This window comes from Heloderma suspectum, chromosome 7 (genome assembly GCF_057233095.1).
Source record: "Heloderma suspectum isolate Gila_16-S chromosome 7, 16-S_ref, whole genome shotgun sequence".
NCBI lineage: Eukaryota > Metazoa > Chordata > Lepidosauria > Squamata > Helodermatidae > Heloderma > Heloderma suspectum.
Window position 1 is genome coordinate 41488565 of NC_139464.1, and position 12262 is coordinate 41500826.

At 46.0% G+C, this 12262-nt stretch overlaps 1 protein-coding gene across 1 annotated transcript in view; it reads right to left on the bottom strand.

Moving 5' to 3' along the window:
* Positions 1 to 3931: 3931 nt before the first annotated feature.
* RAC2 (Rac family small GTPase 2) overlaps positions 3932 to 12262 on the bottom strand; it is a 29254-nt gene continuing 20923 nt past the window's right edge. Inside the window, exons 6-7 of the mRNA XM_084809745.1 lie at positions 7265 to 7397; positions 3932 to 4997 (exon numbers count right to left, since the gene is read on the bottom strand). Of these exons, the coding sequence (XP_084665871.1) occupies positions 7267 to 7397 (131 nt within the window). The 3' untranslated portion in view covers positions 3932 to 4997; positions 7265 to 7266. The remainder of the gene's footprint in view (positions 4998 to 7264; positions 7398 to 12262) is intronic.

The window sequence follows — 12262 nt, forward strand, 5'->3', positions numbered from 1 at the left end:
CTCTTAAGGAGTCATTTTATTCACCACAAAAATGGACCAGTCTTATTGAATACATCATTTGTTGACACAACAGGTTGGACTCCCCCACTAGTAACACCAAAGATTTGGCTTCATGCCTACTGCTGCAGTTAATCTATAGAATGACTTCTAGGGATAATCCCATCGCCAGAGGTCTTGAGAAATCGAAGCTGCTTCTTGTCCGAACTTTTCTTTTCCCATCTCTCTCTCTCTCTCTCTCTCTCTCTCTCATGCTCTCTCTCTTTTGTGGGGTTCTTCTTGGTCATTTCTGTTGCTTTGAACCTTGTTATCACTCAGCAACATCCCTGGCGCCAGCTGGGCAGCAAAACAAGTGGTAAAAAACTGTAAAAAAAACCCCAAACCCTGGTGCCTTTGGGGAGATATTCTAGAATGTCTCCTACTCATCGTCACATAATGCCACTTACCATTCCTGGTACTTAGGAGCACCCAGGACCCCTGGACCCCCTGTAATGAGTCAGTAAAGCAGGCGCCAACAGCTGCCAATTCTATTGCACCACAGGGACAGCTCTCATCTGTTTTATTTTAGCAACCTGTAGGCTATTTGTCTTCATGGGTGACTCATTCTGTTTCCTCCTTGCTCTTTCCAGCTTTCCATTTCTGTCTTCTGCAGTTCTGCTCCTTAGGAGAATTAGTGTGCGGATGAGATTGGAATATAAGCGGAGATGTGCATAATTCCTAATGAGTATCCTAGAGGACTCTGACAAGAGGAAGCACCCGCAAAAGGAAGTGCTTGTCCCCAGGTTCAGAGTTCCCAACAACCCCAACCCCCAACAAAATCATGCAGGCTCACTAATTGCCAATGTTGCTATTGGCTTTAATCATGATGGGCTCATGCATGCGGCATCTATCTGCTTATGCCCTTGGGCACCTTTCCTTGCGTAGGGGTGATCAGCGGATATGCTGATATAAAGTAGCCTAGTGTATAAGCAAAAAAATAATAACCATTATCATCCCACAGAAGTGGTTTGCAACCATCCCCCACCCCCCACCCCAACACATATATCATGTATGTGTCACAGGGCACCTTGAGTGGCAGGTCAGGAAAATGACTTGCCCATAAGGAATTCTTGCCTTAATGGGGAAATCCTCAGCACTGCAATAAAATTACCATTTTTAGATTTGCTGGCATTTGGGGGCTGGGGAGGAGGGAGCCATGCCAGAAAAGCAGGTTTATGTGCCCTGAATATTCATTGATCACTATCCTAAATGAATGTCCTAATATCAGGGATAGGAAGAAGGTTGATCGCTGGACACAAGGGCTTATTTCTGGGTCCCAACTGTTTAACGATAACAACAGCCAAAAGCCACCCCCCCCCCAGCACACACACAATTTTGGGTCTTACAGTCCCCTATCTTTAATAACTCATGTGTGGCTTTGTATGTGTATATGCAGTGTACATCCCGGTGTACATCCCAGTGTATGGCTCAAGGGTGCAGTAGATAATTGGCTCCTCCCCTGGGCCACCATTTTGCATCTTGGATCCCGTTGGTGGATTTGGGGGTTCTAGGAAAAATAACAAAGTAGATCTCACAAGCCTAAAGTCTGCCCATGCCTGCCTTAGCAGCAGGGGAGGCTGGTGGCTCCAATTTCGGTGGAGAAATTCCATTCTGGGTTTTAGTTACAACCAGCCAGAAGTCTAAAGGAGCTATCCAAGGTGCTGGACCCATTTGGAGGATAGGGTTCAGCATCTTGGATAGCTCCTTTAGACTTCTGGCTGGTTGCATCTAAAACCCAGAATGGAATCTTCACCTCACTGAAATTGGAGCCAGCAGCCTCCCATGCTTAGCAGATCAGCATAGTATAGTTCCTGAGAGCAAGAAGCCATTTCTGCTTGCATTTCTTGGGAACCTACAATACAATATTTTCCCCACAATCCCTTCCCAATTCCCAGAGCCTCAATTGTACTTTAGGCTTGCATAAGCTGTTCTAGATCCTGCGGCCGAGGGCACGCTTACTTGTAAGCGTTATACATTCCACCCATCAATGTCTCTCCTGATGACATGATTACACACCAAGATGGTGACAGGGAACCTGAAGGCTCTTGGCTGATGTTCAGTGAAGGTCTTCTGCCCCCAGCATGCATGATGATGACACACTTTAGGAGAGGAACTTGATAGAAAACCAAGTTCAGAAAATCCAGAGTCTCAGCTGGCTTGGTCTTCTCAATGTGGGTGTCAGCCACAATAGGAGAGGGTTTACAGGAACCAGAAAATGATGTTGCATGTGGTGCCATCAGGTATGTATAGATTTTGATAACTTCATTCCTTCTGTGTTTTGTGGATTGTCACGCACCTTTCATTCCGTCCTTGGCTTCTTGACAAAATTAGGGATGCTGGAGAGATCTGCCATGGAACTGAATGAAGTTGGATTCTTGAAAATCTGACCTGCAGAGTCTGCAGCAGACAAGCTCTCCCTCCTAGGGCATCCTCCAGATTTCATCGTGTGTGTGTGTGTGTGTGTGTGTGTGAGAGAGAGAGAGAGAGAGAGAGAGACCCTTTTTTTTTAGCAGAATGTTGTTCTACTTGTGCTAATCTGCATTAGCACTCATACGCATTAGCCTTTGTGCACACCTGTGCAGTAGCACCAGTGCTCATTTGTTAATGTGGATTCACGCTAATGCACATTGGTGCAAAGGCGAATTCGCACAAATCCCCTCCAGAAGAGAAAAACCAGTCTGCAAGGATGTGGTCTGCATGAATCCACATGACTTGGAAAAAGCTGGACTGCTACAGAAGCTGCAGGTAGGATTTATAGAAATCTGAACTCATTTGAGACTGTCGTAGATTTCTCTGACATGCCTCGGCACTATTAACAAGACCTACACATGCTATCTGTCAGGCTCTGCCATAAGGGAGACTAATGAGAGGAGGCAAGGTCCAAGCCAGGGGGAGTTGTGTGTGTCCCTGTGTTAGACCACAGAAATAGGCCTGATCTAGGCCTTGCCACTTCACCTCTTCTGGCCTGTTAAATGTCCAAGTGGCTCCTGCAGGTCTAGCAGGCTTTCCTGCCAGGTGTCTCATAGACTACTTGTGGCTCCACCACATATCTCAGTCAGCTCAATCAGTTGTGTGCCCATCTGGGCTAGGGAAGTGTCACAAGACTGCCAACATGCTGGCATCAGGACTCAGCCCCGTAGCCCTTAGAAGCCTTCTGAAGGAGGAGATAAGGACTGGAGGAGTCCAACAACCTTGGAGGGGAGCTACAGGGGAAAACTCAGAGACTAGCCAGTATGCGTGCATGTGTGCATGTGGGGAGGAGGTGGTGGCCATGGAAGGAGCCAGTAACTAGCCACCCTTTCCCAACAGCACATAAGTGTAACAGGAGGGCATTGGAACTACCCACCTACACCCCAAGATGGCCGCTGCAAAAACATGGGATAGCTCATCCAATGATAAAGGGTTTTTTTCTTCCCCTAGTTCAGGAGCGGGCAACATACTGTCTCCTCCACCCCCACTGCCCCCAAATGTCACTCTGTATGCTGTCACCCCCCCACACAGCACTCTGGGGGGAAGGTGCGGCCTAGAAAGGTGGTGGTGGTCAGGGGCTGAATTCTTCGCCAGACCTCCCAAAGTTGCCCACTCCTTTTCTAGTCATTGGGGGAGAGATTCAGCCGTGCCCTCAGAGGCAAAGGTGGCCATAGCCCCTGCCTGCCACCTCCTTTGTCCAGAACTAAGTCATGGTAGCCAGGATAAATTCCCACTGAGCTTCCCCAAACTCCCAGATTCATGATCTGCTTTAGGCCACCAGAGTCCTCATGCCACTGTGCAAAAGGAGACTCGATGCATCAGCTATGGCTTTCGAGCTAAGTAGCAAACATGTCACTGTCTGAGCACTCTAGCTCTTAAAATCCATCTCTGTACCAAATCTCTACAGAAGCAGCACAAGAAATTGCTGACTAGCGCAGAGAGTTTATTGAGTCTTATTTGCTATGCAGTGATCAGTGGCAGATAAGTTGCGCAGAGAGATTTCAGAGAACACAGGTGCTCCCACTAAATGCCTCTAGAGATGAAGCTGAGACATGGCTTTCCTGCAATCAGCTGGAAGTGATTTTTTTAAAAAACAGAGGTTCAAGACAGCGCTTTATATACCATGATATTATCCAGCAATGCCCTTCCCCATGGACAAGAGCGTTCCATGGTGTCTACTCAGAAGTAAGGTCCATTTAGCAAAGATCCTTTCGAACTTGTCTGAAAGCCTCTTCTTTGCCAGCTTTGTTCCTTCATATTGCAAAGGGCTGGGAAGCCTGGGATTCCTTCTGAACAGCATCTCTAAATTGCCCCAGTGTCAGTTGCTCTGCCCACTGGGGAGAAGTGTTCATTATTTGTTTCCTGGCATTATTTTTTCTTCACTTTTGTTAATGCTGGAGTAGCACTTTTACAGCACTCGTTTGCCATTAAAACAAGTAAAGAATAATGAGAGGAAATCAATAATTAAAAGCACTCCCACCCACCCTGACACAGGTAGAGAAACTGGCATTGGGGCAATTTAGATAAGCTACAACAGGCAAATCAGAGGATATTCATCAAAAACAAACAAACAAAAACAACCCCAGCCCACATCAACAAGAAGCAATAAACAGGCTGAACCTGCAAAACAGAAGTGGAAGGCACAGAAGCCTTTAAGAGCCCGAATACCGCTTTTCCTTTCAGTTGTGGACATTCTTTTGCTTACAGTTGCATTTGGTTTTTTTAAAATAATAAAAAAAACACAGCCACACATCAGGTCTGAAAAAAACACAACGAAATTAAGAAAATACTGAAATGCAACAAATTAACAATAATGTTGTGTGGATGCTCCATAAAGAGTGAGGAGACCTAACAGCTAGTGCAGAAGCACCCCAATAAAAAAATTGGGGTCTCTTAGGTAGAGGAGAAGAATCCAGCTGGTGCCAAAGTCTTCCGTCTCTGACCCATCCAGAAAAGGCCAATCCATGGGGTGAAGGGGCAGAATCTGGAATCTGTATACCATATAAAAGGGGAGTCAGTCTCTGCAGTTCACAATAAGGAGTTTCATGTGTACCCCCCTCCTCACCGCTTCCCCCTTTCTTAAGCAGCCATTACAGGGTAATGTTTCCTCTAAAGGGAAAGAGAAAACTGGAGATTTCTAGTGAGCTGAAGCTCCTTTCACAGTCCATAAAGGTCACTAAACCCCTGCCTGCTGCTCAAACAAAAATAAAATAAAATGAGGAAATAAAGTTTACAAACCACCTTTCTTCCTCATTTTGAGTGTCTGCAAAATAAAAAATAAACATGCCCACCTCCTGCTTGAAACTGCAAGTGCCTGCCCAGAAACTAAATCAGGGTTGGCTTCAAGGAAGGGGAGCGTCCATTTGCGTCAGGGACAGGGAACCTGTGGCCCACCAGATGTTGCCAGACTCCTATCGCCTATCAGTCCCAATCAACATGGCCAATGGTGAGGGATGATGGGATCTGTAGAGCAGCAGTGTCTGGAGGGTTACAGGTTCTCAACACTGATTGATGTGATCGCTAGTCATTGCTGGTCATTGACCGTAACAATAAATGATTGAATGTGATTGATAGAAGCTTGCACATGCTCTGACAATAATGTGCAGTGTCTGCATGAAGAACAACGGGAATTCACCAGCAGCCCTTTTTTTCCTTGCTTAAGTCCAATAGGAATATGTGGGCTTCTCTGCCCTGAGTTGCTGAGGGCAAGTAAAGCTGGGAGCACCTTGCTCTGTGGAAATCAGCCTGCATGGCAGTACTGGGGAACCTGTGGTCTTCCAATTCCCATCACCCTAGCCAACTTGGACAATGGTGAGGGATGAGGAGAGTAGTTGATCATGAAAACCTGGAGGGCCCTGGTTCTGGCATCTAGATGCTGTTATCAGCATGGCGGCTGCTAGTTGCAGCTTAGGTGGGAGGACAGTTGCTTTTTGTGTTAGATGCCAAAAGAGCAATAGGGCCTCTCCTGTATGGAAACTACCAGGTAAATTTTATTCCCAGCAAGCGTTAAGAATTGGAAAGTGAAGGGGGGGGGGCTAGTAGTTTGGGCCCAGGCAGGTTGTGGGGGGGGGATGTGTGGGCTTCATTCCCCCTATTTCTGATTTCAGGCAGTGCATGCTATTGCTAGGTAGCCAGAACAGCACCACCCACACAGTATCAGCATGCTTGGGAAAACCCTATGATTTACAGAAGTAAAAGCATATTTAGAAAATTTGGAGGTGGCAAAAACAGGCCAAAGAGGAACTGGGGCATTGCTAGGCCTGGGCCTATAGGACCCTGGCCCTAAAACTATTTCCCAGAGCTCTGGATTTCACAGAGCACTGACTGTACATTGGTGCCAGTGGAAGGTGTTGTTGTTGTTGTTGTTGTTTTTAGCTTAACTGATGTGCAGGGGGCAATTTCAAGGGGGATTGCAGCTGGGGAAGGAAGAGTTAACTCTCCCCTTCCCATATGCTGCAACACCCCTCCCCACAAAAATATTTCCCTGCGTGGCAATCAAGCTTAGGGGAAAAAAAATTAAAAACACCTTTCAATTGGTTTGAGATGTTTGGGTTCAGGATGTAAATCAATTGAAGGATTTATCTTATTGGAGGTTATTTGGGTGAGAAATGAATTGGCTGTCTTTGCCTCCTGTGGAATGTAAATAAATCCTAGTAATGAATTCTACATTTGCATTTACAGATATAAAGTAGCATACACAGATTTAATGCAGATTTGTGTCCTATGGGCCTGGGCCTGGAATCTTTTAAAGAGCCTAGCAACACCCCTGATGAGGACATAGCATGCTCAGTGGCCATGGAATGCTGAGTGAGTGTTGCGGGAAAATGGAAGTGGTTAGGGGAAAGGAATGGAGAAGATGGGAGCTTGAACAGGATGTCTCTGCATGTCAGGCTCAACATGGCTCCACGCAGCCCGCATTCATATTTTCCCAGTTTGATGACATGAACTGGCCTCATTTAGGGGGCACCAAGTTTCAGATGTCTAATTCTGGACCACCAAGCTTGTAGCAGCCTTTCCAGAGCAGATTAGGTCACCATATGAAGGAGGCTTTCTCATGGCAGAGTAAAAAAACCCAGCACAATGGTCAAAAGGAAGATATGTCAGGGGCAAAGAATTACAAGGACAGTAAGGATGAGGAAGACTCCCCCTCAAACAGGTTTATCAAGTTTCTAGGGTTCTAAGGTTCTCTTGTGAGGAAGCTCGTTGCTCTTGATCAGTTCCGGATACCCTTAAAGGTATCCGGAACTGCCCTGCTTACCCTTAAAGGACAATGCATCCCCTTTTCTTCGTCTTCGTGGGTTGCGGACACAGAACTGCCCGGATGGCTTCATCAAACACCGTTTTCAGGCCGCGCTGTGTCAGTGCTGAGCATTCGAGGTATTTCACCGCATCTGTGAGTACAAGAAAGCCATTGCTTTGAGGATGGGGTGGGACTCCATGAGTTTCCTGTGCTAGCCCCACTACCGAGCCTGACACCACAGTAGCATCACTGGGCAACTGCTGGGGCTCCAGAGGCCAGGGAGGGTCCACCTTGAACACCTATGAAGTAGGGATGGATGACTCTGTTTTCCATTTAGGGTTTCTCATTTTTCCAGTCTTAGGTTTAATTTGTCCTGAACATCAAGATTTTTTTTTAAGTTCTCATGAAAACCTGTATGTGTTTGTGTGTGTACTTCCCCTAATACATGCATTTTTGTACACAGATTTGTCTAATATACACATTTTTGCCTTTTTGAATGTGACTTTCACTGTTATACACATTTTGTGTTTTCTTTCCCGATATGAACATTTTTGTATGCATTTTTAATTCGAGAACTCCACTGCAAAATTCAGAGAAGTGTGAATTTTGAAGGATAATTGAGCTTCAGTTTTCATATTCATTCAAAAACACCCATTCAGGTAAATTCGCATTAAAAGGCAAAACTAATGAATTTCTCTCCCCCCGCCCCTACTAGGAACATAAAAACCCTACTGGATCAGATCAAAGGCCTTTAGCATGAAGAGAACGAGCCTAAGCAAGTCTTGGGCTCACTTGCTCCTCTGATGTTACATATGTACATATAATGAACCTGTGGTTATGTACGTATGTGTATTGATGATATAGCCCTATGTTTTATGGTAAGTAGATCTAAGGTGAGAGTGGTACGGGTGACAGGAAGTGTGGTGTACTTGCATATGTGAGATGATTGGCTGAGTGAGTGGATATGTGTGAAATGATGCATGCTATACAAACAGGCTGCTGTGCTTGTGTAGTTCAGATAGGGATATAGATAGGAAAAGGTTTATAGTGAGATAGGGCTTGGGGAGAGTCAGGGAATGGTTAGAGTTTGGATAGGGTCTGTGGAGAGGTAGACTCTGAAGAGGTAGGTTGTAAAGAGATAAACTGTGAAAAGGATTTGTGTGTATAGGACTAAAGTGGACATCAAGTGTGCCTGGGTGTGAGAAGAGATAGACAGATAGACAGATATGCTTTAGAAGTTATTTATTTACTGTTTAACATCTTAATGCTGTAACAAATCAGGATTTCATTATTCTATAAAATCCTGTGCCTACTGCTTGTGGCTATAAGGGTAAAGTAATAAACTTTAGAATAGTACAGGTCAGAATAGAAGGCAGCATGTCCTCCGTATCACAAAGTAAGTGGGTTGAACCTGAGATAAAAGGTCCTTGTGGCAGCATTACTGTGTGTGGGGGAAGGTATTGCATGCTGTGTGAAGGGCCTCATTGAAAAGGTATTCTCACTGATAAATAGGCAGGAACACCACAGCCCCCTCCCCTCCTCCAGTGTGGCTTTGAGGAGGTTAAGAAGCTGTTGGTTCCAGTTTTGATTAACCAGTTTAGTGTTACATCCAAACCGTAAACTGTGGTTAATTTTAACTGTAGTTTGTTGAAACAAGCCAGTTTTATAAGTTTGAAAAGCTTCTGAACTCCTCCTCATGGCCATGCTAGGGATGTACGAAAGTCACTTACCTTTCCGCGGATTATGTTGATGGTGGGGGGGGAGGCGATCCGTTCCTCCCCACCGAAATCCTCCACGGCCGGTTGTGCTCCGCGGCAGCTCCGCGGAGCAGCTGGCCAGGCCCAGCCCAGGCCAGAGCTGTCCACAGCCAGATTTCCGGCTGTGGCGGGCTCTGGGAAAAAAACAAAAAACCCACGTACGCAAATGGCGGTGGCTACGGCCGCCGCCATTTGCATTCCTTATTTTTGGCCGTCTTAGTCTACGTAAATATTTATGTAGACTATGACGGTGAAAATAAAGGGGAACGAAATAACGTAGCGGGTGCTATTTGCTTCCCTTTTTTGTTCACCATTTTAGCCTATGTAAATATTTACATAGGCTAAAATGGCGAATCAAAAAGGGATGAAATAGCGCCCGCTACGCTATTTGCGTTCCCCTTTATTTTCACCGTCATAGTCTACGTAAATATTTATGTAGACTAAGATGGCGAAAAATAAGGAACGCAAATGGCGGCGGACGTAGCCGCTGCCATTTGCGTACGCAGTTGTTGTTTTTTTACCCAGCCATGATAGGCTACGTAAATCTTTACGTAGCCTATCACATCTTGTAAAAACAAAAACAAAAACCCACAAGACTGCAAATGGCTGCGGCGGCAGCCGATTGGAAGACCAGCCACCGCCGCCCGGAAGATCCGCCCCAGGTAATTCTCGTCCCGGGGGGATCTGCGGGGGGTGGGGGGGTGGCAGACCGTTCCGCCACGGAGTTCGGGGGCCCGAATGCACTGGCATTCGGCCTCACCGAGATCCGTGGCATAATTCTCTGACATCCCTAGGCCATGCTGCAGCAGGGGGTGGGAGGGGGAGTGTGTGAGCCTGAGGCTTGCCTAGCCTGGTTTCCATCAAACAAAATGTGGCTTTGCGTGACATTTGAACCTGGCCACAATATGTGAAGCATACTGTATCTTCCTTATAGGGTTGCTATGAAAAAAAAAGGACCCTCCAAAAGCACTATACAAATGGCAAGCACTATTAGTATGATTTCTGTTACTCATGTAACAACTGGCCCGAATGTCATGATATTGTTTTTTGGGAGTCAGGACCTTGTTTCAGAGGAGTGGCTAAATTTGTATACAGACCCAAATAGTGAAGTCCTATGCATGCCAGTGCAATCTACTCAGAGGTAAGGGTATTGGAGGAATCTGTCTGGGGGGTGAACTTGTGGAACTTTCATCAGCTCAGCCCCCCCCCCCCACTTTGGCTCAGTTACCTACAAGCTGGCCCAACCCAATGCAGACCAAATTGGGCCAGCTCACAGATTTTTGAGGTTTTCTTTCCCTTAAATCAACATTTATGCAAATTGTGTCTGCAATTTGCACAATTTGTCCAAATTTCAGTCATAATTTGCCTAATTTGCAGAAACTCTGGCTGCGATATGCCTAAGTTGTGTACACTGGAGGCATAATTTGTGCAAATTAAGCATATTATGGCTGCAATATGCACAAATTAAGGAAATTATAGCTGTAATTTGTGCAAATGTTGATTTGGGGGAGGAACTGAGAAGAGTTCTTGGATTTCAGGAAAAGCCCCCAGCCTGGCTCACAAATGCAAGCCAAATGGGGCTCTGGGGAAATCCAGCGAGCCTAAAAAGGGCTAGATTTTCCCATGCTGGCCATTTCTACTCAGAGGTAAGTGCCACTGAGTTCAGTGGGATTTACTCCTAGGTAAATGCATGCAGGATTGCAGCCTAACTTATATAAAGCTAGATTTCAGCATTTCTTCTAGGCTGTTGCTTGCCCTTCATAATAGATTTTCAACCAGTACTAAGCTAGGTTCCCTCCTTCACAAAATGTACAAGATGTTGCAATGGGAAAATGGCAATTTTCATAAATGTTTTTTTTTTTTTTTAAGTTGGAATGTTGTTTTCAAGGAACCTTGTATGTTGCTTCATACCAGCTCAGCCTTTAGGAACTGGTCACACGGTCTTTCCGTAGCAGGAAATCCCCAACACCGGGAATGTAGAACCTCCAGCTTGCAGGCCTAATCTGGCCCTCAGAGTTCCTTCATCTGGCCTGTGAAGCCACTTCGGGTTTCTCCACGGAGGCTGGGTTTGGTCTCCAGGCCCCATCCCCTGGAGGAAACCCCCGCGAAGGAATCCCTGCTGTTATATCTGTTCTGAGCTGAGAGATGACAGAGGGGATCTAGGTACTGGGGGATTTGGCTGGCGCTGGGAAAAACGGGTGCTCTTCCCAGCACCAGCTGAGTGGCCTCCATAGGGATGTTGCACGCTGCACGAAGCCAAGGCCTTGGCCAGTGCTGTGAGGATCAGCAGCTCTTCCTTAGGGAAGTCTGTCACTAGGAAATCCGGTCCTCTTTGGGCTCAACAGAGTTCTCAGCTCGTTCCTGACTTGGTGTGCATTTGCGGGCTGAGCTGCAGGTTTTCCCCCTGAACTCTGGGATTTTTTTTGGCATATTGTGTGTGTGTTCAGAGATTTGTGCAAATGGTGGCCATAATTTGTGCAAATTCTGCACAAAATTGAACTGTACTTTACACAAATTGAAGAAACATGGAAGATTCGCTAACTGGCCCGACTCGCTGCAGACTGAGTTGGGCTCCGCAAGTCCTGGAGGCCAAACCAATGAAAGCTCATTGAGTTCCACACCCCCCAGATGGATTTCTCCAACATCCCCAATTTTCCCAGCAGCGACTGAGTCTTCCTTCCCTTACCTCTTGCTACCCCCAATGTGGACAGTGAGAGGTGCATGGAAGAGGTGGCTGACTCAACTTGCACTGGGAGGGAGAGGTGATTACATCGGTCAATGTGGCCTGCACAAAATTGGCAAGATCAGGGTGTCTCATGCAACCAGTTGCTCTAATGTATTGGTGCCATTTTCCAGGCTCACTGATTTTCTTACAAGTTAGAACATTGTTTCAAAGGTGCACATCGGTTTTGTGGCTCAGGGAAAATACAATCATATCTTTGCTCCAGCACGAAGAAAGCTCTTTCTACCCTTTTCAGAGGTTTGTGGTGGTGGTGGAGGAACAGTTTTCAGAGCATCAGCTCCCCATGCCCCCATGCACACATATTGTTTGCAATTTTTAAAACTGATCTTTCTTAAGACAAAAATAAATAATACATTTGATATACCCCTCATCTGAATTTTCCCAAGGAATTTGGAGTTCAACTTTACATGGTCATGTTTCCAAAGTGGAAGTGACACCTGAGGATTTCTCCATTGTTCTGCTTTTATTTCCAAATTCTGTACAAAGCATTCCACCTGCATTGTTTGTGGAGGGGCT